The sequence below is a fragment of the Nothoprocta perdicaria genome, unplaced genomic scaffold (assembly GCF_003342845.1).
Source record: "Nothoprocta perdicaria isolate Ctin4 unplaced genomic scaffold, notPer1 scaffold_15, whole genome shotgun sequence".
In the NCBI taxonomy this organism is placed as follows: domain Eukaryota; kingdom Metazoa; phylum Chordata; class Aves; order Tinamiformes; family Tinamidae; genus Nothoprocta; species Nothoprocta perdicaria.
Genome location: NW_020454649.1, coordinates 7,211,323 through 7,238,899, shown reverse-complemented (window position 1 = coordinate 7,238,899; position 27,577 = coordinate 7,211,323). Strand labels below are relative to the sequence as shown.

Genomic DNA, 27,577 nt, shown 5'->3' with positions numbered 1-27,577 from the left:
CAGCAGGCAACATCTGCATAACTAACTAGAGCTTGGGAGAAGACAGGCAGGATACGGTTTATTGTATTCTAAAAGCTGTGACACCTGCATTAATAACCCTTCTTTTTTATGTGGCAGCACTTTTTTCAAGAAGCCCCATCTATCTTGCTTTTTCTACTGCTGGAAATAATAATTATGGCTTGAGCTCTTAAGCCTCCTGGAATGTGGGAACATAAATTAATGAAAAATACACACAAAAGTGACCAACAGTTAGCTGCTTTGGCATCATGCAGCCTGCATGCTATGTTGGTTCTGCAGTACTAAAATGGTACGTGAATACAGGCTGCACTCTCCTAGCAATACCAACCAGATATGTAAATTAAACAAGCCAATTAATCCATTTACACTGTGTGTGATCACGAAAGATAAATCACCCTTATGTTATTTCCATGCAAGCTCTAAATGTGATGTTTTTTCCCACATGTTTCTGGGGGAAATTGAGCAATGTAAATGGAGATAAGACTGCAGCATGTGGAAGCAAATCTGAGCTAGCTTCACTCTAGCTACCTGAGATTAAAATCTCACATAAACATGCGCACACACACACACAAGAAAAAGCACTTTAGCACAGGGTTTAACATAAACTCACTACCCAAGTAAGTATTTATGGCTTCTGGAGAGCATGTCTAAGCCATGCTGCAGCTTGTGCTGTTGCATTTTCTGAGAGCTTTATTAATATGAGCTAAATCAAAGCCAGCTTGGGCAGGACTGCACAGGTTGGGGTCACGCCTCTGAGCTCAGTGCAGACTGCATGAACATCTGCCACTGCAATGCAAGTTTCTGAAGAGAGTCCCCTTGCTTCAGCCCTTAAAAACACTGCAAAACAGTGCAGAAGGAAGCAGGCAAAAAAAAGACACATGCCCTTTAGTTGAGCTCTTCCTTGGTAAGACTCTGTAAGCAGCAAGAGAGTCTTGTGCAGCTCGCTTGCAGCAGGCACAGCTGAAGGGAAGCAGCAGTCCTCAGCCTCGTAATCAACTTAGCCTGGCTGCCAGAAGGCAGCAATTGAATAAGTCCCAGGGAAGAGCATTGTGGGTAACTTGATTTGAAGCTATTAAAATCACTTAGAAATAAGAGAACTATGTCGTGTCTTAAATGACTATATCCCCCCATTACTTTCAACAGGGATTTCTATGAGCCGGTCATGACTATAGTCCCAGATCTGTCAGAAATCAGAACTGAAGGGATAAGCTAATAAAAAGGAAATAGCCCATCTGCTTCAACAGAAACTGGAGACTACATGCAGCTAGAGAGCACAGAAGTACATCCAAATTCCACAAAGCTGGGAGGAAGGCTTGCCAGGAAGGTTCAATGTTTTGTGTGTCACTCAACAAAGCACACCGAAAAACAAATAGCTGGAGATTTCAGCCATTACCCCAAGCCCCAGCAAGGCTCAATTTTAAGTTCTGGCATGAAGCTCTTTGCTATTTTAAAAGCCAATCACATGAAAACATTTTAACAGTGCTCATTCACTGTTTCAGCACACACCCTCTCCCTAGGAAACAGAACTATTCCTCTCTGCTCTGTCCCTTCCCTGTGCAGAAGGCTGACCTGACAATCTGGGAAAGGTCAACAGGATCATGCTTTAAGAAAAACCTCAACACACTTCAAATTCCTCTGTACATCCTGCTTAAGGCAGTGTGCATCCTGCATGCTTGTGATATGGTTCATACATGGCGAGAATATTAAAAATATCTTTCAGTTGGAACTTGCTGCATAAATTTGGGATTCAGGTGACACTTGGTTCCAGGTTACTGCAGGCTATGTGCACTCTACAATCTTCTAACTCTTCTCTCTCCATTTAAGAATGTGCACAACCTATTTCATTGTAACACACTACAGCTTCCCAGCTATTTAACCAATAGTTTAAAAAAGTGCTGCTTACCAAGTGCAAACTGATCATCCCAAATAATAATAATAATTATTAATAATAATAGTAATTAAAAGTAATACTGTGAGAACAAGGTTAAATGGCACGATGCAGGCTATGAAGAAAGCTAATTACTAAAGCATGGAAGGCCACTAGGAGCAGAGCAATCAGGCTGGAAGGGATGCCAGGGGCCTCTAGTCCAACCTCCTGCTCCAAGCAGGGTCAGCTGTGAGCTCACACCAATCTGCTCCAGGCTTTATCCAGTCATATCCTGAACATCTCCAAGCCTCCCTGGGTACCTCCACTGCTTGACTGTCCTAATGGTGACAAAGCTTCCCCTTGCCTCAAGCTGGAACTTCCCTTGTTTCAGTTTTCTTATCCTACTCTTTCTCTCATACTGTCTGTCCTGGTCCTGCATGGTCAGCAGTGCACTGGTTCAGGGGCAGACAGCCAGCAAGGCCTTCACAGAGAGCCTGACACCTTCAAGGGCAACCTTTCTTATACCATTCCCACTGATGGTAAAAACTGCCCTGGGGTTCTCATAAAAATAAATAAATAAAAATAAATAAAAAACACAGTTGTGCAGGTGAAGAATAACTGTAAATAATGGGTGATCACTGGAAGCATCGAGTAGCAAACTTGCTGCCGAGCCATCTGTTGAGATTTTCAAAGAGATTTTCAGAGAGGGGAAGACAGAAATGCACTTAAAAGATGAGAAGAAACAAAATAAATCAGAAAAACAAAAATATTCAAGGCTGCCTTAATGTAACTCTCAAAAGCAGCAGGGACTTGCAGTCCTGGGTTTTTTATAACCCTCAAAGGCCAACTCTTGGTGCAAAGACTGGAACATAAACAAGATGGAAACTGTCTGTGGCTTGAGAATGATGCTCTGTGTTCTGTAACAGTTGAAAAAGCCCACTTAAAGGAAGCAAAGAGAAAAAGATTTACTACACTGATGGAAGAGACAGGGAAGCAGACAGGACACATGGGAGGGAGGTCAGTGATATGTGAAGACACTCTTATTCTTCTACTCTAGCAATACCCTGGGAAATCTATAAGATTAAGGACAATCTGTGTGAACACGTGGGGAACAAGTAAAATAAAGTTCAAAAGAGGAAATGAAGGGGACTACAGATTTTAAATAATCCCACAGCACAGAAGCCAAAAAGAGGGTAAAAACATATTGCTGCCTTGTCACAGATAACGTGAAATGACACAGGAATGGAAGCATCACTTTGGAGCACTGATAGAAATGGCATAGTAAGATTTCCTTATCAGCTGGCGGAAATATGGCTAAGCACATTATGAACTATGAAAGAAACCAATGTAATTGACCTTAAATTATCTAGTGCATATCACAAAAAAGCACATACTTACAAAATAAATAGAATAACCCATACAAACTGCCTATACAATTCAAGAAAAACCTGCTGAAAATACCAGCACTCACTTCAGGGAGTATGACAGCCTATGGCACAGAAAATACTACCCTGCAGTGGTGGTTTAATAGGTAGGAGAACCATCTGGTTGCGAGGGGAATCCACATGCTAACAGAAATGAGTGTTAGAATTGTGAGAGAGGTTTCATATTCTCAGTATTAAGTCTCCTGTACAGGACCTTCCCTTAGTACTTCCCTCCTTCTCAAATACAGTGATATTGACAAAGAGAAAAATCACAAGCATTGGCTCTCTTGCAGCATATCAAAATGACACACCTATAGGACCTTCCTCAAGCCTATTCTCCAGAACAGCTTGATAAGGCAGTTAAGTAGTCAGTAAATACGGACTGCTAGCAACAATTGCAGTCTGATACCACTAGTAATTCCTCAGCCATAGAGGAATTTTCCAGTGCAAACAAACTGCATTTTGGCTACTCTGTCTCACTGGAGTAGCATCAAGCACTCCAGAAAGCAAGATAACCAGTAAATACTCACTTAAAGCCCAGAAGTATGTCATTCAAGAGGAATTCTTCCAAAGTAATTGGTATTAGACCAAACTGGTGTCATTTACCTCACTGCAGATATCATTTGCAATCCTACTTATCATTTCACAGAAGAAACAGAGATCAAGGTAGCAGAAAGAATATGGTTCAAGAGCTCAAGTTCAGCCAAGACTGTACTTTACACTGTTGATTTCTGAGTCCCTAACCTTGCTTCAAGAAACAATAAAGTAAAATTTAAGGAGGTAAGTAGAGGAATAAAATGTTTTCTTACCAAAATTCCCCAGGCTGTTCTCTCTTGTATCCACTCGCATCTCTAGGGACTTCACTTGCTGTAGATCATCTACCCCTGCCAAAGCTTTCTGTAAAGATAAGCAGAAATATAAGTACACTTTTAAGCAATGACTTAGATGGTATAGGAGCAAAAAGGTGTAGAAAAGCTTTTCAACTAGCGCTTGCTTGGTCAGTAGGTACTCCACATGAAAGTGCCCAAGTATGTGATCACATCAAAGTCTCATATTCAAAGATCTTTCTTTCTAGTAGCTCTGAATTATTCTAGTTTGCATATAATTTTTATGTTGCTTATAGTGTCAAAGATGAGGGTTAAATCCAAGTCAATAGTCAAATTGTCAATAGACCTAGATGCCAAAAACAGTTCATTTAAACAACAGGGGCAAGCTTTAAATTTTGCACAAGTCTTGTACTAATTTTGAGCAAATAAAAAATATTACCCTTAGTGTAGCCTGTAATCAACAAAACTAGATTAAACTAGTCTTTAGGCTAGACTATCTTAGACTAGATAAAACTGGATTAAAAAAAAAAAAAAAAAAAAAAAACCTCATCCTTTTAGCCTCCTAATCCAAAACTATCTAAAAGGAACAGATAAACTTAGCTCAAGCTGGTCATAAGACATTTGTTTTTCTGAAGGAGAGAATACTCACTTATTACAAGAAAAATAGATTCCCTTTAAAAGAATTAGGCAAAACAAAAGGAAGCATCTTAAATCTTTCTACTATTTTTGCAAAATCTTAATGAGAAGGTCAACTGCTACATTAAGCAAGGGAAAGGGAGAGAGAGTGAATGCAGCTCCTCCTCACAGAACCTACCCAGAAATAACGAAAAGTCTTTGCTGAAATGCACGTGCATGTTTTGCTTTATTTAAATATAAGGTTAGCTTAGCCCTTTTTCTGAGCTAATCACAAGGAATGATGAAGAAATGCCCAAGCCCAGTATCAGTTTCTACTCCTCAGCGATTTAATCAACAGTATGAGTCAAAATGAGTATTACCTGCCCTTTGTCTCTATATTTACAAGAAATATAGAAAGTTGGCCACCACTTTCATGTACAGGAGATTAATTTTCTTACTATTATAAAGCTGCAAAATATTTAGCTTGTTTCCATTTGCAGACCTGCATTAATGATGGAGAAGTGATTCACTAGAAGGGAATGTGTGTAGGACCACCTCTATTTATGAATTTTGCAAAGAAAAAATAACCATAGGAATATCCAAATTCATTTTGGAGGGCAAAACAGCAATTGCAACATTCCCATTGACATCAGGTAAAGTTTGTATTGCTCATAAGCAAATGCAGCTCCCTTCACTCTAATGATTCTGCATCCTCTTACAAGTAATGGGTCAAACAGTCTTATAACTGAGAGGACAAATTAAGAGAATATGATTTTATGAAACACCTAAGCATCTCTCCTTGAAAAACTTGCTTCTGTTCTAAGGTCTTGAATTGATTGCTAAAAACAGTTATCCAAAGTCTTTCTGTGTCTTCAAATTATCTTTAAAACCTTGTGTTTAAAAATGTCTTTTTTTTTTTTTTTTTCTCCCTTTCCAAAAAGCAGGCTGAGGACAGTTTCTAACTTCTTTTGCCTCCCCAGGAGAATGCAAGAGAGTCCCCAGGGGACGCTAGAAATTTACTTTCTACCTCTAAATGCAGTCACCACAGGAACAGTGTTGCTTCTGCAAAGAAAGCCAGCTTACCAACTACAGGCAGCTTTAGCCTCCCAGGAAACAAAAGATCCCTCATTGCAAGGCACATTTTGAAGTAATCCTTTCCAGCAGATGACATTGCTTGTCATGCAGTCTGTGCACATGGGAGAAACTAGACCTCACTGACATCCTGGCACATGTAGCCACACGCTTCACTTGCTAGATGTAGACCCAAGTTCATTGATACAAAAGACAGCTTCTTCACAAAACTAACACACATCCCCATGCCACCAGTCACAACGGTCTTAATAGCCTCCTTGAGTAAAATCCAGAGTAGGAAGAGGTCTCAAAATAAGCAATAACCCTCAGGTCAAAAGCATTGCTTGTAGAGTAGCAGAAGGTCCTGCCATTGTGAGGGGCGTTTCTTTGTTGCCCTTTGCAAACTTCCTGTGTGGTCCCTTCCACTCTGTGATGCCCTCTTGGCACAATTCTGTCCATTAGGATACACTCCTGCTGCTTATGCTCCTTTCTCAAAAACCGAAGAACGAGCTGCATAAGATTAGTCTCCTCTTCTAGATTTTCCTTCTCATTTTACCCATAGCAGGGGCTACCTGCTTACATGTTTGCTCTCCTTTTCTTCCAAATCCACCACCTTATTTCCCTCCTCTCTGTCCAAAAGATGAATCACTTAGTACATCAATATTTTGTACCATGACAGGCAGAGACGAGGCTTCGGTGCTGGAAAGGGTTATTGGCTGCTACCATTAGTCCTTTGAACTATAGATAGCTGCTTGAAGCATGTGCTAACCAGATGCCACACACTCCATGTGTTCTCAGTCCCCACTTCTCCGTTATGCTTTTCCAATAACCTCCATGAAAATTAGTGATGTTCGCTGCCGATTCCTAGAAAATTCTTGGAGATTTCAGGAGCAATGGGCTCTAGGATTAAAAAATTATCACACTGTGTGAAGGAAATCAGAGAAATGCTCTCAGGTTGCCTACGTGAGTTCCTTTAAATGCACTAGAATGTACAAGGACTCCAGGTGTGACTAAGCTGGTTAGCAAGTAAAAGGCCAGGGAGGCAGTTCAAGAGAAGGTTACATGTGGATAGTTCCTGCGGAGGATAGTTCGGACACTCCTATTCCCGAGAAACCTTTCTTGGAACACTGGTGCACTTGGAAGTGCGATTGGTCTCATATGTCACAGCTGAAAATCTGGGCCCGGGAACAGAGGAGATTTAGGAAGGAACATCATGGATGTATTTAAAATAAAGAAGATAAAAAGGAGACCCTGTTGTATGTGTTACTATACTGTTTAGTATCAGAGCACAGAAAAGAAACAGCAAAATGTAAAAAGAGGAATATTTAGGAGGCAATTTTACTACTGTAAAATGAATAGAATAAATCTGTCAGTCTATCACACTGAAAGGGATCATGAGCTCGGACAGAGCTATGTTTGGCACAATGAGGTAAAAGCATGACTGAGGTGCTTTGCAGCTCTTCATTCCTAGGCCATGCCAAGGCCTAGGCCAGGCTCCTACCATAGGTCAGAATCTGACATATGATGCCCAAGGAGAAGGCCTGGCAACCTGATTCTGTGCAGCAAGTATGAAATTCCTGCCTCAAGTTTCTTTATTTGCAAGGACACATTATCTATGGATATCTTTGATCACATATAAATAACTAGTATACAAAAATATAAAGAGAATTTTGTTATTTCTTTAATAATAGACCTATTTTTATGAGATAATGCAGAAGTGGCTGGTAAATAATTCAGGCAGTATTTTAAGAAACAACTCCATGATAGCTCACAAACAACTCTAATCACGTAACACGTCTGGCCAATATCTAACTGGGGAGCATGTACTAGTTTGGAAAGCTTTTCTTCTGACTGACAAAAAGAGCCAATAAGTATTCTGCTAAAAAATGCAAGTGAAGAATATTTTTGCACTTGCAGAGCTCCCCACCTGAGAGAAAAGTCACCTGGGGATGCTGGGAAGTCCGGTTCAAGTCCCACTTGCAACCGTCTGTAAATTCCTTAATTGGCAAATAATATTTGTTCATTTAAAGCTCATGTATACAACTGATTTCATCTCTTTTCCCTAGATTTTTCACATACTCTAAGAAAAGCAGATATGTTGTTGAAGAGCATGTTGCATGCAGCTGTCAGAGAAGCACTTCCAGCTGTGCGCTTATTTTGCTGATCCTGGTTAATTTGGCTAACTCGGGAATTCCTGAGTGCTGAGCTTATTTGCTTTTAATACTACACCTGTATTCAAATACTAGATTCATGTTCATTCATGTGTTCAGTGCTTTTCACACAGATTTTGTTTGAAATTCCCAAGTGTAAGTTCTCTTTAAACAAACAAGTTTGTTTTGCTACAGGTATGAGAATATATTTCTTTTAAGAGCAGAATTACTAAAATATTAGCAAGATTTTAAACAATTTAAAGTCAAGAAACTTTAAATGAGAGGGGACAGAACTTTCATGTGGTCCCCATGCAGTCTTCCTTTCAGATGGCTACGTGCTGCAGATGCTCATAATTACATTACTCAGTTTTATTTTGCTACCTTCCATATATACATAAAAATACCCTCTCCTCCCAGCTCCGATAGAGATTATCTAAGCATTCTGTCTGGAATAAAGAGGGATTTTCCTGGGTGAGGTAAAATGTGTATATGAGGATAATAATTGCAAAGTTTAAGAGATGAAGGATACTGATGTTAATAAATACTTTTCTCTCTAAAGCCTGCAAGTCATGGAAACTGTTCTACACACGCAGGCCTCTTTCTAGTCTTATCTTTAGTGAAGTTCCCCACTGAATCATGAAGGGGATTTACAGTACAGATACCTTTTCATATTGATGTTAACAGTCTGATGCTACAAGTTAAGAGCTCTCTTAACTATTGGCAACTTCAAGGGGAAAGCTGGGCCTCTGTAACAAGCTGAGAGGTTTGGAGTGTCTCCCCAAAGCAGCTCATATCATTTCTGCAGGAGGAAACACAGGCTCAGTTTTAGTTATGTAATTAATTACCATGCAGGTTGGAAGGGGCAGTAGATATTGTATGAAATTTTGGTTTAGATTTGTTTTAATGATTTAACTTCCCTTACACAGACATATAGAATCATACATCAATATTATTGCTTATTCCTTTCCAGAAATTTTGCCTTTTTACATATTAACTAATTACACTTTTTCAATGTTATGTCACTAAACACTCAGGAACACAAGACTGTAAACTTGTCATTTTACATTAGCTAAACAGCTGTGACTACATGCAAGTAAAAATCTGGTTTTTATACACATGCATGTATATGTGCCTGTATGTATTGCTCATGCGACAGTTTGAATGTACAACCTCAGAGGTCAAAGGGGGAAGATGAAAGCTCTCGTGTAACAATTACAAGTGGTCCCTGCAGAAAAGGCAATAATGTTGAGAAGAAATGAAACAAGCTCTGAAATTAAATGAGGATCTATAATTTCTGTCCTGTTCACAGAACTAGTGAATTCTAATCAGAACACAGAACAAAACTTGAACACAGAATTAGAATTACAGAAAGCAAATTACTACCTATAGAAAACAAAACCTTGAGTAATTTAATCCATCTTTGAAACTAATCATGCTTTGAGTAGGATGTTGAACTGTAAGAACTTCAAAGGTCCCTTGCAGCCAAATTTTTGTTTTTAATGACTGTATGATTCTAATGAAGGATTCAGCAAATCCAAATTAAGGTACTTGATTCTGCTCACTCCGTTTATTTATCAAGATTTTGCACTTGTTTATTTGATCTGCATTTTTCCCCCGTCCCGCACATCCATTTCACTTACAATCAAGAGGAAAATTTTCTGCCAAGGAAAGAAGGAAACGATTCTTACTTACTTCAGTCAGTAAGAATCTAATCTGTAGTTCCAGGACCCTCCAGGATTTTCTTTTCCCCATGAGGACAAGTGCATACCATAAGAAATACACCCTAGCCTCCTGAGCAACAAAACTAAACTCTACTTCCGAACACGTGTTCCTAAGTTTAGGAAACATAGTTAACTGCAGCAAGATCAGTAAATAGTGAAATAAGACGAATGCTTCCTTTCTTCTCAAAAGATCATGCAGAAACACTAACGGCACCATAAATTCAAGAACAGAAGTGATTAGTTTTAATAAGGTGGAATATCTGAAAGACTGTTCAGCCTTGTAAAAATGAGTTTATTCTGGGAAGTTTGGAAAAGTCAGAGAAAGGGCCTTCCTTTGCAAATCAAAAAGGAGAAAGGCAGGAAAAAAAGGGGGTTAATAGAAAATTACTATTTTTAAAGTGGTTCAGGCCAGGTAAAGCTCTTTCTTTCAGTTCCTTCATACTTAATAGGAAATTGATGTCATAGGCCTAACAAAAATAAGAATTACTTGCACTATACTCCCCACTGGTAACTACTTTTCAGAACACAGGGAGAATGGGGAAAAATTTTGTTACTCTGCTACTATCCTAATAACTGCTAACACCACAGAAGCACAAATGTAAGTAGAGACAGAGAAAACAGTAATAACAGGTCAGGATAGAAAATGCTATCAGTGAAAACTAAACAGTAAAAGAGAAAATTTATGTTGATACCAATAAAATGAATCAGAAGAATGGCTAACAATACCCACCCTTGCAACATCTCTTAACCTGTCACTTCAATGAAGAGAATTCAAATGGAAAAGGATAAGCATGTCTTGCATGTTACAGCATCCAAAAAAACAAAAAGGGAGGGGAAAAAAAAGAAAAATAATTTCAGGCCAAATTCTCCTTTCTTTAAGAGAAAAAAATCCAACAACTGGAAATAATGAAGGAACACAAGTCTATCTTTTTGACAGCCCTCAGCAATGGAGAAGGGAAAGAAGAAAATGTAAAGGAAATAAAAAGGAAAAAACCCACACATATGCAGAGATTTCACACAAGGCAACAAAAATGAACTAACGCAAGACAGCAAACCACAAGGAAAGCAGTAAAGCTGAGTATGTATCTGTGCAAAAAAGGTTTCTTGAAGAATTTCCATAAGGTGTCCAGAAATCTGCCCACACAATACAACAGAAGTGGGACTGGATTCATTCTTACATGAATGTAAAAGAAATTTAACTTTAATGAGCATGTATTTTAAAAACCCATTAGTCAACTTCCTCTTCAGAGCATTACAGCCATTACAATCAATAGCTCCTAAAATATTCACAACTTGGAGACAACCAGAAAGATACTGCAAGTGTGTTGATTTAAGCAAAACAACCTTTCAAAGCATTTGGTTACCAATAGATGCAGTTGCTTAAAAAAATAAGCAAGATAAGGAAGATTCATTTTAGATGAAGTGTTTGAACACTGGCTCTATTTTTACCTTTGAAGAAGCAGGGAAGGTAAATTTATGGAAGCAGCTGTTTCAGTTTGATCAATGTAAAGGTCAAAGAATAGATAAACTGGATACATTATTAGAACAAACTACAAACATTGTTAATGTCTCCTTGACAATGTCACATAATTTTGCCTCTAATTGGAAAGTATTCCAGCTACGCCAACGTAAATGTCAAGTGCCAGGGCTATTAAATAACTATCTAGAAAAAGGTGTAGGACAACGTGGGTTCTCCATTTAATAGGGATTCTCCAAAATCAAATTCCTTGCAAGTGTTAGTACATGCAATTTTGAACTTAAACAGATCTTGGCATTTTAAGAGGTTACATAAAAACAAGTGTTTTTCACCACTGGAAAAAAAATCCAGATTTGTAGGAGAACATAACTGGTGGTCTGTGCAAAAACTAAGACATGACAAAATAATGAACAGTGATTTCATAGAAGGAAGCTAGCAGCAATTACTTATGCTTTTCTGCTTACAATTTACTGTGAACACAATAGCAACACAGTTTCAGAAAGAACAGACTTTCACACCAACTAAAGTACTTTCTGAAGGTTTAATCCAGAGTTTAGTGAAGTTGGACAGCTGTTTTGGTTACTTCAGAGGGCTTTGGATCACGCCCTAAAAAAATAGGCTAATTTGAGAGCTTCCCAGGGGATTTATCTAAACTACTCTAGGCCACAAATACATTAGACAGGCAAAACTCTATGCCAAATTTTAACAAAGAACAAGTTGTCAGTGGCTTACATGAACCAGAAGAAATGAATGGGATAACTCCATTGGATCATAGATCTGTATTTTTTTTTTTCCAAAAAATCTTAAAATAATCTCTTTTTGGCAAATTTATATTAACTAAATATTTTATAAACAGGAAACGACTTAACTACTATGGGAAGAGTACTTCTGAGAACAATCTGCTATCTAATCTATAGCATATGGTCAAAGCTGTGATTGGAATAAGGTTAGGAAATCATATAAACCTGCAGTTTGAGAGCAGCTGCAACATCTGTCCTTCAGTTTTCCACTAGTGCAGCGGATGTACCACAGAGCATTACAGACACAGCAAACACCAGCTCACGCTCCAGGAGCATCCAAAGCAGAGCCTGGGCCACCCATTGCACTCTCACTAACTTCTATTCTGCTCCACGATGGAGCACGCTGCGGCTTCTCCTAGTCTGTGCCTGTTCCTTGCTCTGCCTCACAGAAGCAAACCATGATACTTTCTCAGCATTTAAGTGCACTAAAGGATTCCACCTTTAAATAGTCCCCAGTAAGTGTAGCATAATATCTAAAGCTTTCCTTCACTAGCATTTCAGCATGTTGTATGCTCCTTCAAGGGGCTATATACCAGAATCATTTCCCACAGTGAAAAAGGAATATGGCTTTCAAATGTGCTTTGAAACTTCACTCATACAAATATATATAGAAAGCATTTACAGCATTTTCAAAATATTTGAACTGGCTTCTTAGCAATACACAGTATTTCACCAATCCAGAAACAACAAAGTGTTTTTGAAGGTGCATTTTCAATTTCTAGTGCAAGGTCTGTGTAAAAACTTTTCCTGGTGCTCCTTCAAAGCTACTTCAGACAGCATGAATGAGATAGGATAATTATAATTTAAAACCCATCTATACTCATACTGATTCAGAGAAGCTGGCAATAAAGATCCAATATTTGTGCTAGGCATATTTTTGATATGAAACAAGATGGAAGGGGACAAACATATTCTGTTGTGTTTCCAGAAGACAGAAGCTACTTCGCACAGAAATCTGTCAGATATGCAACAATCTCCCAACCATGACAATAGCTGTTCAAAAGTTAAGCTAATGTGGCTCTTTATATGCCAGTTTACCTCTTCTATTTCATTAAAAAGTTCAATATCTGCTCACCAGTTTCCTGGGGGTAAGGTATTTATCCATAAGCAGCTCTCCATCATCTTTAATCAGTGGACTGGGATTTAGGTTACCTCGCCAACTCAAATCAGTCACCCGGACCACAGCTGAGGCTGGACGAGAAACTCTGCCAGAATTCCACTTCAGGTTCATCTTGATATGCTTTGAACAAAAGGATAACAAGAGGTCTGATTTTATTCCCTGTAATATTTTATCTTTACCAAAATTAAGTTTTACTCCTTCTGTAAGTTAGCAAGTTCCTATGGAGATGTAGATTTCTCTACTCAGAAAGTAAAAACAGTGGTGAAGCACCAAGTAACATGCAGTCTTTTACTCTTCCCAACTCATGGAGTGCACACTGCTTTTCTCCAGTTTTCCCATTCTAACCCACAATCTTCTCCAACGGTAGTGAATTTTCCTACCATATCAGCCTGTTACCTACCTGCCCTGTGAAGCAGGCAGCAAACAGCAAATCTCTGCTAGACTTCAGGCTGCAAGTGTCAGCACCAAAATGCATTATTTCTCTCCTTTTTGAGCTTTATTTGAAGGCAACCCAGATGGCAGTACGTGCTTTCTGCCCTGAGTTAAACCCATGTATGTTGTTACTGTCTGTACTCTGGGTCCATGGGAACCCCATCAAAACACAGCTAATATCTAGTTCTAGAAGAGAGTCTTGAGGAAAAAAATCAAAATCAAACACAATACAAACAAAACCATGCATTCTTTAAGTGAAGAATGAAAGTGATGAATGAAAGTTTGAAGGTAAAGCAGTTCAGAAAAGGATCCACTCTTCAATGCTCAAATCTTTTACAGAAATACTAACAATTAACTTCGAAGTATGAGAATAAGCATATATGTACTCATTAGAGAAACACAGTCAGCTGTACCTGTATGCTACAAACTTTACTGTAATTTATATAGCTATTTACTACTATTTGGCAGCAAGGAAGTATCACAGCTGGAAGTGTTACTGTCTCAACAAAAGGCTAGACTGAAGAAAAGCCTTCTTGCTCAGCTGAAGGAACACCTGCAGTTCTCCCCCTTCTTTCCAGCATGAGGTAATATCTATTCTTAGTGCTGGAAAAGTAATTAAATAATCAAGATAATCATAACTGCCTGATAAGGATTTATTGGTGGCTGACACTACAGAATTACCACCTTCCTTTCTCCTCGTAATAATAAACATTTAAACTTAGGAATAAGCTCAAGAGCAGAAGAAATTCTCACTGCTCAGCCAGTGAGCTGTGTTCAGACTAGTTAGTAGCAGAGGGATTTAAACCAAAACGGACTTCCTGCTTCCACTCACTACTTATGTTCAGTCAAAAGCGAAGCACTCAGCCTCTCCATCCAGTATCTTCTAGCGTTAGTAACAGATACTAGATCTCACACTCATAATTATTTTATACATCTACCAGGGGACAACTGGCAGAAAGCAAAACCCTTTTTTCTCCCCCTGCCCACATTCCACACAACAAGTTACTACCACAAATGTGCTACATCCAAACCACAGCAAAGTTTAATACTTAAAAATATAGCAAAGAGCAAATTATTCAAAGATAGATTACTGCTTTCAATTCTTCTAATACCTTATACAATAAGGACCATAAAGTGAATTGAGTAGAGATGCTTCCAGCTTCTAAAACCTCAGTGCTTACATAGTGTTGCAAGAACTTCTATATTACTATTAAAAAGGAAAAGCAATCTTGTTGAAAGCACTCTGTACTTAGTTTTTGGAAGAAAAAAAATACAACCCATAAATTTCAATTAGAAAGTTTTTTCCAAAGAATTCCATAATTCCACACATTAAGATAACCAATTCGGATTAGAATACAAAATATTCTAATAGTCATATAAAAGTTGGGATACTATGATACTTGTAGAAGGCTGTTATGGCAGATTGTATATAAGACAAAGTATTGTTGGTTCCTTCTAATTCAAGCAAGCATCATTATTATCCTGTATGTTTTTGAAGCCAAGTGGATTGATAATCAGAAATTAGTGATGTTATCTGAGAGGCAAAACACAAAAGAAGTCACAGCAAGTCTGTACAGATTAGGGTTGTAAAGAGTTAACTCCTTTGCATAAATACTTACAGCTTTCCTCCCTTTGGTCCATTGCTATTACATTGCAGATCACCCACCCATCTTTGAAGCATATGTTGATATAGCACTTACTTAAGGTTTGACAAGCAGATCAATCTGTGGTTTAATATCTGCAGTAACACTTCCAATTCCATACTTCCTGCTATTGATCTGCTGCTTGTAATTGTTAAAACACTGGATTAGTGAGGAGAATGGTATTTTCATTACAAATTGTCTAGGATGGAAGTGAGTTATTGTCAGCAAGCAAAACAAATCATTCCAAAACTTTTTTAGAAAAGAAAATCTCCTAAAAACAGAGAAAAACAGCATTCTCAAAGTGAGGAACAGAGAAAAGATAAGAGCGCAGGAGGTACTACTCTGAAAACAGCCACAAGTCTCTAAAATAGATATTTACATAGTCAACAAAAGTATTGTCTTCTCCTTACCGCAAAGGAGAGGAAATAAGAAAAATAAAGAGTGCAAACGTAGAATTTATGTGGAAAAGCAAGATATCCAACTACACAGCAGCCCAAAGGTTTACAGTACCTCCACATATTTCCAGCACTCCTCCACTGTTCCCTGTGCTCTTAGCCCCAAATATGTGCCTTTTCCAGGGTCCAACAGGCTTCTAGCTGTGTCATGATCCTCGAAACATAAGAGGATGAAGAAACAAAAGCATCTAACAAACCTCTGAAAGAAGGAGAAAGTAACACCATACCAGTAAGCGGGAGCGAGAGGAAAGGAGGGAGAGGCAAGGAAAGACAGAATGATGATCACAATAAGGCAGCAAAAATAATAAATAAAAACAGATAAACAGAAAATCCTACATGTTTGGTTTTATTCCACAATGGAACTTCGTCAGAAGAATCAATGAATTAATCTTTACAGTACTTGCATGAGAGGTCGTATTTAGCAGAATCTATTGCATGTGGCCATCTATAAGCAAATAAACCACCAGTGTGGGAGAAATAAATAGCCAGAGCAATGAGAAAGAAAATCTTGAATTGTCTGACCAGTTGAAGTGCCAGCTTTCCCCACTGCTACCACTGTCTCTCAAAAGCAAGCAGGATAACAACAGCTATTTGATTTACACATGTTTGTGACGCTTCCTTAATGACCACATTTCCAACACGTATACCATAGCACTAATATCGATTATTAAAATTAAATGATACTTGGAACAAGGAATCTCTTAAAAGAAATCTCTGTAGAATAGTAACTTACAAGAAAATAACTGACAGCACAGAGTTATTTTATGTTCTTAGGGTCTTACAGACTGGTAAAACTCCAAGATTTGATCGTTCTCCTACAAAGATTTATCTAAGAGTCAATGATAGGATAGTGTATTCTTCATTAAATATATATTAATATGTATTTCAAATACAGCAATTGCCAGATATCTTTGACGCTATATTAATTATACCTTTTATTAAAGTCTGGAAAGACCTTCTGAATTGCAACTAGGTGTAGTAATTTCTGTAACCTTCAAAATACGAGCTAAAGAGCTTGTCTAAACAATGAGGCTGCTGTTATTGAAGCTCCTCTTCCCGTGTCCCCCAACAGTAACCAATTCAGATTTACCATATGTAAATCTGCATATCTACTTATTAAAGGTTTTCTGGCAAATAAAAAGGTGAAATGTAAGCAAAGTCTCCCAGGCAGAGACACACAGCATACAGGAGAACTCATCCTTTGAAAGCCCCCAGCATCAATGCTACAAGATTTCTCCTGCTTCTAACACCTCTACCACATTGCACTGATGTCATCACAGGAGTCAGCAAGTTTTTCTGCAATATCCTGCTGCCCTAAATGGAAAATAAACTTACTTAAATCCTAAGAGACTCTAAAATTATTTTAATAGTCTGTAAGTTTTTAGACTGAAAAACAGGAGGCAGGGAATGTTGGTTTCTACCTTTTCTCCAGCATGTCAAGGACGAAATGCCTTTCTGGCTTCCATGTTTTCTCTTTTCTTGCTCTAGGAAAGACACTGCTTTTCCACTATTTAGGGTTTTTTTCTTTCTTTCTTAGTACCAGCTAAAGGAGGATAATGTCCCATTTCCTCTATTTCCTTAAGTTTTGAACCAGGCTACCCACACCTTCAAGAAGTACAAAACTGCAGGAGAAAAGAGTCCTTTCAGCTACTGCAAACCACGTGCCCTTACTTCATGCCACCCGCCCTGCAGAGGCACATTTCAGAACCACTGCACTATCCTTTCATTGCAGGGGACTTCAGTTTCTCCTGCATTGCATTACGTCAGTTTTAATTGTTTAATCCAGAATCACAAATCATGGCAGTGCCCACACTGTTACCACTGCCATAATATGCAAACAAAGAATTTGTGTTTGCTAAGGATTTGACAAAGGCTTGGTTTACAAGTCCTAGGGGAACTGTAAGTGCCTTTTTAAGAGTAATTTTCTGCAAGTGCACTACAGATAACCTCTTCTGGAAAATAACTGTTTGGGCAGCTGGAATTTGCTATGATGTCAGCAGGAAACTACTGTTACAATAATCCACCCCTAATGGCAAAAACAGCTCTTGCTACATTTATGCAACATAAAGCATCCTGAATCATACCACTCTATTTTAGCAGGTGCAATTTTTTAAAGGTTGAAAAATAAAGCATCTGACTTGTTATTAATGGGAGTCTTTCTTTTCCATCTATGACTAAATGTTATTGTTTTAATCTCTGTTCTTTTTAAATAGAGAAGCATAATGACTACTTCAATAGTGCTGCTTTAATATCAAGGGATCATGTGAAACAGCAAAGAGTATTCATAAATATTCCACTTGTATGTCCCATTAAAAATTATTTTTATGAGAATACTCAAATATCAAGACCAAATCTCCTTCCATTTAAAAAAAATTAAAAAAATGTAAATGTATCTGATGCTTCTCTGGTAAAGTAAACATGTAAATCTTGCTCTAGAGTTGTCAGGCCCCTGGAGAGTTTCGGGGATCTGGGTCCCAATCAATAAGCAGGAAAAGGTTTTAGGAGCTTCATTTACTACATTACTACATTTCCTTTACTTCTAGACACAGAGTTGAGTTCAATCTGTGCATTCATCCAAAGCAACAGTAAGCCAGGAGAAAAAGAGTTCATGTTTTAAACTCCCACTACATTTGAGCCAATACTACTGCAGTAAAAGGTATTTCATCCTCTTACAAAACATACAGTAATAAATAAAAAGGTAATGCATTTACATGTCAACTTTTTCTTGTAGATAGCTATCTAGTTATAAACTGTATGCATAAAAAAGCAAGACATACAATACTTTCTTGTATCCTGTTGAAGAATTTGAAAGGCAGTGGAAAATCTATCACACATGCTAGTAATGCCTCTAAAAACATTCTGAACTAGCTCATCAAATGTTATCTTGATAGCAAGATAAAGGCAACTTACTCTCTATGATATTTTCGGTTACATGTTGAAGAAGCAATAAAACAAAGTCCTTCGGGTGTGTTTTGTTTGTTTGTTTAACATCAGTAGGCATTTTGACCTGCTACATACATTCACTGATGGCCTCTGTGGTGCGAGTCTGTAGTGGCTACAAAACTATGGAAGAGTATGCTTTATATAATCCTTAGTTGAAACAGCAAGATGCTACAGAGTGAGATTTTACATATATATATATATATATATATATATATATAATATAGATATAGGTGAACTTCCTGATGGACAAAAATGTCTCAAGAAGCCTCTCTGCTTTCTGTGCTCAAGCTTCCCACATCCAAGTGACAAAGCTGGGAATAGTACATGGGAGTAACAGGCAACACTGGGCTTACAGAAAAGCAGAGCTCCAGGGTGTCAAGGCTTTTACTGGAGGAAGTTCTTAGGATCTTTACATCAGTAGAAGAGATTAAAATAAGCCTCTAGCCATATCAACTTAAGCAGGCAGCCATAGCTCATAAAGCTGCATTTGGCTCTTCATGTCCAAAACTGCTCATCCAGTAGTAACCAGATGTTGCACATGCAAGAAAAGACCACTACATCCTCTGGTCCTTAGAATGGTATTCTGAGAGCCAGTGGCAGGGCACACAGGAACTGGGACCTCGCTAGCTGTGCTTGTCACACACATAGATATTAACTTAAACCTAAGAGATGTCCCTGGAGCAGAAGATTAAAATTCTAATCAATTCTTAACATTGAAGATTCAGCTTTGTTAAAAAAAACAAAGCAAAAAAAACCCCACACTATAGGGATAATTTTTAAGCTGTTCTTAAAGCCCAGAAATTAACTCTGATCATAACATCAGTTTAATGAAGTCTTTTGTCAGGGAATGTTTAATATCCTCCTTTTAACATGCCTCACCACTAATATTCTATGCTTATTTCAGAAGACAGCATCCACAGGAATGTGCATTCTCCCAGGGTGAATTAAGATTTAATCTCATATTTAAAACACTATGTTATCTTAATATCTATTAGGAATTCTGTAACCTTCAAAGGACAGTAATCAAAATAATCATTTTTCCTTAAACATCAGTCAGGTCATTTACTTTCCGTGCATTCAGAAGACTCAGTATTCTCATGTTACTCACACCCATTCAACTACAATTTAAATTGAAGATACACTAGCTATCTTCTAGTTACTGAAACCAAGAGGAGATGAACAAGGCAAGGTTTGTAGGCAGAATTACTATTTTTTTTTAAATCAATACATCTAGTTAGGAAAACAGGACATATTCAGAGTAGAAAAAACATTCTTCACATCCATCTGTATGTTAAATGCTGTTCAATCTCACAGAGGAAGACAACTCAACACTACAGTATCAGCCTCAATCCTGAAAAGACTTATTCACATCAGTAATTTCCACATAGTGAATTTTACCCCAAAATAAAAGTTCATCATACAGCTAATCCAAGATCAAAGCACTGCCAGTATCATTTAAAATATTAACAAAAGCATTCCTATGAGACATCCCAAATGTATATCCCTTCTTCCTAGCACTCCCACCAGAAAGCAGTTGGAAGATCTCTCTGTTCCTAATCAGCCACGCCAGGTTTCATCAGTTTGGTCAATGTAAAATCCCGCAGGTCAAGACTTCCAATGAAGTTAAAGTAGCCAAAGCTGTTATTTCTTTAGCTGATTTATCTGAGAAAGTCTGGAAATATAAACCCAAGTGTATTATTTCTGAGCCAAATACTGAAGTGGGGCAGCCAGATAGCCCTAAAGGCCTAGAACAGAACAGCACCTTCTCCAACCACACAGTGTTCACATCTGAGCACATGAAAAGAGTAATTACCTCCAGGGTACTCTCCACCTATGAAGTATATTCAACATCTGGGAAAATAAACAGTACTGCCTGAACACACAGCCTGCAATATATATTTAAAAAGTAGAGAATCTGCATAAGAAAACTGTATTTCAGGAAAAAAATCCAAATACAGAGTGAGCGGCTCAGGTCTAATTCATCATTCAAGTAATAATTTCACTGAGGTAGTGCCAACAAATGAGGCTTTGGAATATTTTTTTAATTTTAATTAAAGTTACTTTCTTAGGAAAGAAAGCTTTTGCTTTTGGATTAGACTTCTGTGCCAGATGATCTATATAGATTCTACTATATTCCACTGAGTGCTGCACTGCATAGGAAAGTTTTTAATGGGCTTTCATCTGTTATTCCAGATTAAAGAATAACTTACTATATGCCACAGACCCCAAATTTCACACACTAAAATTATAAACAATGTGGGGTCTGGTGTTGAAAAGACATGGAGGCAATATAGAAAGAGTCCCCTCTTCTTGCAAACTTGGTTTTTGCTTTAGTGCAGTGCTTACAACAGCTGCTCTTGCCTTGCATTTATGAGCCCTCTGAAACTCAAACTCCTTTGCAGGATGAAAACACATCATGTATGGTATTTTTAAGTGCTCTGTTATCCCCCAATAATTTTCACTCCCTTTTATTGAGTAATTAATCTGACCAAATCAAGAGACTCTGTGGTCTGCAAAGCCATCTGAAAAGTTATATTCAGTGCAGTGATGCTTACTTTTTCCAATGCTTTGCTCACACTGCATATATTGTACAAAAGACAGCAATTCCAGTTGAACTCATAGGAATATACCAAAGAATGGAAGATGTCATAGGAGTTTATTTAATAGCCAACTCCCTTGAAATTTTATCAAAGGCAGACAATTTACACAGAAAAAAAACACTGAAAATCAGTTTAGGTTCCTTATTGGGTTGCATTATAACTGTCCTCCTGGATCAGAGCAGAAGTCCAGCTAACTACAGTGGTCAGAAGCAAATGCTTAAAAAAAAAAACAGTATCTTAAAAAAAAAAAAGTCTAAAGCAATCCTTCCTGTGACAGACTGTTTTTGCTTCTGGTAACAAGCTGTTTCATAATTTCCTGAGCCAAAAGCTGCGCTGTGTTTAAGAGTCACAGATGGAGGTATCCTCTAAAACTCTACCTGGTTTTGACCTCATTTATTTATTTTTGTCCTGTTTCCACTTCTCATCTTTGTCGCATTTCACGGAAGCAGCTTTACATCTATTTGAGATGATCAGAAGTGCGCATAAGGATTCAAGATGAGTACAGAGACAGTTCATGAATTAATGGTGTTTCAATTTCTTAAGAGTTCTAACAATGCTTGCCTTTTTAAGCAGCTGTGAGATGGTATTTTCAGAGAACTATCAGAGTAGCTTAATGCTCCTTCCCAAGCAGCATTATTTAAAGTCCTTCACGTGACACGTTCTTCCCCAAGTTCATTGCTTTAAGCTTATAGATGGATTCTCTATTAAAATAAAACAAGAACATACCCAAACATTACTTACAATAGCAACATACAAAGCAAAAACAAAAACAAAAAGAAAAAAAAAAAAAACAAAAAAACCAAAGCAACGTTTGCACTCACACATGAAAAAAGTAGGATAAACAGTCAGGGCTAAATTACACTTCCAATACTTATTCATGATGCAAAACAGTACAATTAAAGGCATAAGTACTTTCAAATTTTTTTTAAAAAAAGGCCAGATAATGTTTCTATGAACCGTCCTGGTTCCACAATCTTTCCCGTTTAATACGGATCCATTAGCCTTTACTGCATTTGCCTTGCCAAATCTAGTCTTCTGGTCAGTGTTATAGCAAATGCTAGTGACTCTACTGATACAAAGTAGGTTTTGCTCATGATTATTTTTCAAGATATAAATCTGCAAAAAAAAAACACATTAATCATTTTACTAGCAAATTAAAATAAGAGATGCACCAAAACTCATTTGCGAAGATGACAATTTTTTAACAAAGATATGTAGTTTATGACATAATATGGTACTATTTTGCAATATTAGCAAGATTGCACACCTTTAAACTTAGATATTAAGGCTATTTCTTTAATCACATCTCGAATGTAGTTTCAGCTAAAAAAGTTACTCCAGTCTGGTGTTAAACTCATATCTGGTTTCATATTAAATCTGAATCCTGCTTTCACACAGAATCTGTGCAAGTCCCCAAGAGCTGTGGAAAACCAGGCTGTTGACATCACAGACTTTTAAAAATTCTTCTACAGACACGTGAAAACATGGCATCAAAACACACTGGAGATTTCGTAACAGACAAAGTCTGAACACCTCTCCTCCTGCATGAGCTAACATAGTGCCCACAGTGGGAAGAATCCACACATTGGTCCCTGGGAGATGCAGGATCTACAAAAATGTGGCTATTGGAAGCAAGCAATGCAATTCCAGGCATTAGCAGCTCTTCCTCTGCCTCACTGACGAGGGCACCTACCACCTGAAGCTTCATCTCCCTACCCACATTCCCAGAACTAAAGTCAAAAGAGAGAACAGAAAGGCCAGGAAAAAGAAAAGCTGCTAATGACAACAAAGCTGAACTCAGACACGTCTAAACACCGCACTTTTAATCTAAGTCCTTTAGGGCAAATTCCTCAAATTGGACAAAACCACATATACAGGAAAATGAAATGTGTCAGAAAAAAATACTTTTAAAAATAAAAACTTCCAAAGCATTTTCAGCTACTTTTTAATTTTTTTAAAAGTTTTTTAAATTATTATTTTACCTTTTCTTCCACAGGCATTCCTATTCTGCTTCTTTCACTTTCCAACTGTGTTCCCTCAAGGAGATGTTCATTTACCAGTCATACCACCATTCCTCTCCATTTGACTGACACATGTGCTAATAGGGCAATTTCTCATCCGATTACTCCACATCCTGCTAAAACAGCAAGCACAAGCACAACATCTTCAAAAACAAAAAGGTGACTTGGAGCATTGCATAATAAATAATGAAAAAAGTACTTCATCAATTATAATACAAGTCCACACTCCATATGTCATAAAACTTTAACAAGACATTAAGGGATATAACCTAGAAGAGCCTAATGAAAGAACAACTTGAAATGGCTTCTCAGAGAAGCCGCCAGAAGGCACAGAGGAATCTACATACATGGTACATACATGGTGCCAGAGGATCCGGTAGAGAGGAATCTACATACATGAAAAACTTGAGCAGTTGTTTACTTGGTCCCTTCCCAAGGCCCAAGGTATGCTGAGGGTACCATTTAACCCATTTTCACTGCACCTTTCATCAGAAAATATTGGTAAAAGCAGTCAGAATAGAAAACATGACAGGTCATCAGGAACTTCTGTATCAATGATTTTTTTAAGCAAATACTCTACAGAGTAAGTGCTCAGCCTGCATAGCATATACATTCTGGGTAGGTTTAAAGAAGTGCTTAAACCTATCAACTACACTTACTACCCTAAAAACTGCAGGCATTGCATGTACAGTGCTGTACTCTTGCTCTATTGTGGTCTCACCCCAAAACCTCCCCACTGCACAGGGGCTCATAGTTGAGACAGGCTCCTACCTGTGACACTGTAAACCCTCTCTGCACTAAGGCTTTAAACCCGCAGGGAGCCCCTGGCCTGGCAGGGGAGCAGGTCTGGTAGAGCAGCCCTGGCAAACCGTTCCCCTCATTTTCAGAGGGCTGAAAAGCACGAAGGAGCTGCCTTCCCTCAGCTTAAAACACGCGGGTAGCGAATTTGCAGTTTGAATTCAAACTCTCCGCCAACGCACGCGATTTGAACGCATTCGAACACGGCAGGGGTTTTGCCAGCTCCAGAAGAAGCAGAGGCCACCGCCTGCTCCTCGCTCCTCTCGCGGTGTCGGGCTGCGATCCGACCCCGACCCCCCCACCCCACAGGTTAGCACCCCGGGCGCATAACGGCCCTAACGGCTCCAACGGTCGCCGTGCGCGGCCGCCCTCCCCGGCCCGGCTCCCACCTGCGGCCGCGGCGCGGCGGCCCCGCGTCGCCCCGGCAACGGGCCCCGCCCCTCCAACGGAAACCGTCCGTCCGTTGGAGCAAGCGGCGGCTCCCGCCCCCCGACCCGAGCGCAAGCACCGTTGGAAACAGTTACCGCTTCATTTAGATGTTTCTGATACGCTACTCTAATAATAATAACAAAAATCTGCATTATTTTTCGTTAAAAAAAGTGAAGAAAAAACAGAATACATTAAATGGCCAAAGTTGCAGAGCTGGAAATGCCAAAAGTCCTCTGCTTTTCGAGCCAAACGCCTCCTTTAACACCGCTTGTTTCAAAAAAGCAACATACTGAAGTGCATCCAGTTGGTTCTCACAGATCCGCAGAGAGGCAGCAACCCCCCATCATCCACCCATAGCCTAAATTTGCCAAATCGGTGTATTTGCCTATTCAAGAGCACAGGTTGCCTGGTTTGTGGCAACACCTTTGGTCAACATCTGCCCCTCGCCAGCCCCGCACGTGGGAGGCTCCCGTGTATCCATACGCATCTGTCCGGGGAGGGGGCCTGATCTTCCACAGGGACCACTGAGCAACCACCGGACCACTGCCCACCTCGGCAGGAGCAGCCCCAACACGCTCCAGGAAGGCATCAGGATTCAGTGAAAACACGGAATTAGGAACATTTCCCTTGAATTTTATTCCCAGCTCTGCTACTTCCCTTTGGGGTAAAGAGCATAAGTCACCTTGACTCAGTTTTCCCCCATCTTTCTTTTTTGGGGGGGAGGCCACAGCAATTTCCTAAAGGTTCCCTGTGGAGTAACACCAAGTGCACACTGCAGGCACACATCCGCATGGCGCTTCACAGCTTTTCCTCCTTCTGCTGGAAATAATCTTGTTAGAGCCAACCCCCTCTGAACTATGTGAAACCAATCGAAGGAGAAATGCATCTTTCTGTCACTGCGCAAGAAAAAAAATCTGGCACCGTTTCAGCGTAAATACAGAAGCTTTAGGTCTGAACCATTTGGTGTTACGGTAATTGCTCTGGCACCGTTCCCAGGGCTGAGCTAAGGTCAGGGAGAAACCTGTAAATTAATAACTACAGAACTGATGCGATCTCTCTCCAGGAATCACGCTATACATACATGAAGTTTCATAGGAGAGAAAAGACACGCTTCAATTCTGCCCAGAAGCTTTAAAAATTCTGAAATAGCACCATCAACAACTAGCATACCAGGGACCTGGGAAGATGTTGGTCCCACTTCTGATCTCACCATCACAGGGGTTTCATAAACAAAAACAGGTCGTTCTACATTAATTACATCTTGGCACTACTCAAGTGAACAGAAATCAGGTGTAATTACCTTCTCTGAAAACCGAGCCAAGGTGGACAGACCTTTCCCTGGTGGGTCTTGTCTTCCAAAGAACAGATATAGCAGTCCTCATGCTTGTACCCAGGCACCACGAAGTTAAGCAACACCCAGGCACTAATGAATAATATTGATTAACAGCTAATTGCTGTTGACACTTCTATTATTAACATTTAGCAATTCCATTACAGTACAGATTAGAAACACCAGACCACAAGGTTTTTCCATTGGAGGAACCTGTTTCCTTACACTGCAGATGACCAATTCACAGTCATTTAGATACTCATCAGTCTCTTCCTCTTTCTTTTCAAAGATTGGTCCAAATTCTGCCTCTGAAGATTGCAGACTGCTGAGTTTATAGTCTATTTTTTTATTGCCAGTTTATACTTATATTTGGTAGTCTGCCATTTTTTCAGCTTAACTTTTTCTGTTTCTTGCTTTCTTGAGGTATTCATAAAGCCCACTCATCTCTTCTCAACACTTTGCTAAATCACACAAGCCAAGCCCAGAATCTCCTGTCAAAAACAAACAAAACAACCCCCCCACAATCTGCAATTCTTTTTATCCTTTCTTGAAGTTGTGTGATCATAATAGTATAGCTAATTCCAGTTATGCAGTAGTTTGAGGAATCTCCTGTCCTCAAAATACCTCCTCTGATATATCCTGCAATTGTATTATCAAAACCACATCAAACTCATCACTCATCAGCAGCAACCAGCAAGGTGAGGGCCTTCTCTTTCTTTATCCTCTCTACTTGCTAGGTGGATAAAAGCCCCCATGATAGCAAAAAGCTTTGGAAGTATGTGATCCCACATTTCCTACCACGGCATTTTATCCTGTGTTCCATCCCCACGATATTCCCCTTTTTACTAAATGATATTCTAGTCTTCATCTGCTGATGCCACTTAAGCACTAGTAAGTGTTATGTCAAATATCATAATTCTTCTCCTCCCATCACTAACAAATCAAGTATTGACCATGAGAAACTCCACTAGATATTATCCACTTCCCACCCACTTCCAAGACACAGTCTCTAGGTACAAGCCCACATCTGGATGATCCTCAAGCTTGCCTATTTCTTATTTTTTATTATTCTTACTGTATCTGCTCACAAAAAAATACCAGTAGCTAATACTAACTGATGAAATGCGGCAAGCACACCAGCATAGTAAGAGATGTATCCCCCCAAAGCTTATTACAAATAAGTAACACAGAGTAAGGGCATTCACCCCCATTTTAAGACACAGGATGAAGCATCAAAACTGCAATTAACTGAGGAATTTAAAGCATGGTTCTGCAGCGCCACAGTTCTCCCTTGTTCCTGTATTTCATAACAACTAGAAGATGTAGCACCTTTAGTGGTCTCTACATCAATTCGTTATTAGCAATCATCACTTAAAAATCTGCTCATGTTCCCAGGATGACCTTTATTTCAAGTGTGAACTACAGCACCAACCTCCTCATTTCACGTGCTGGTCAGAAGATGACATCAGAAGACAACATCAGAAGAGTCTCCACAGCAGCAGGCGCTCAGGACGTTCTCATGGGTGTCAGTCAGATCAGACAGAAGAGAAGGACAAAGCACGGAAGGAAGTAAGAACTGATCCAGAGGAAGACAGAAGACCATTTTCTGTAACTGCATGAGGTGTGAAAACCAAGAGCAAGGGAAGGGTCCAGTGAAGAAATGCTCTCTGACATCACTATATCCAGACACTTGGTTTTGCTCCTTTTCACAGATTTATGTGAATTCATAAACTGCAATCTGAAAGGAAAGTTTAATCAGGTAACATACAGCATATTGCACAAAGCTGCATCATTTAGGCTTAAAAAGACCTAAGAAAGCTTCCAGGAAAAGCTTTG

The 27,577-nt window shown here is 39.0% G+C and overlaps 1 protein-coding gene across 1 annotated transcript in view; it reads right to left on the bottom strand.

The window, feature by feature from the left end:
- Positions 1-23,209, bottom strand: part of LRRC56 (leucine rich repeat containing 56) — a 57,284-nt gene extending 34,075 nt beyond the window's left edge. The window contains exons 1-3 of the mRNA XM_026034807.1: positions 23,146-23,209; positions 13,046-13,210; positions 4,119-4,206 (exon numbers count right to left, since the gene is read on the bottom strand). Coding sequence (XP_025890592.1) covers positions 4,119-4,206; positions 13,046-13,210; positions 23,146-23,163 — 271 coding nt within the window. The 5' untranslated portion in view covers positions 23,164-23,209. The remainder of the gene's footprint in view (positions 1-4,118; positions 4,207-13,045; positions 13,211-23,145) is intronic.
- Positions 23,210-27,577: the final 4,368 nt, after the last annotated feature.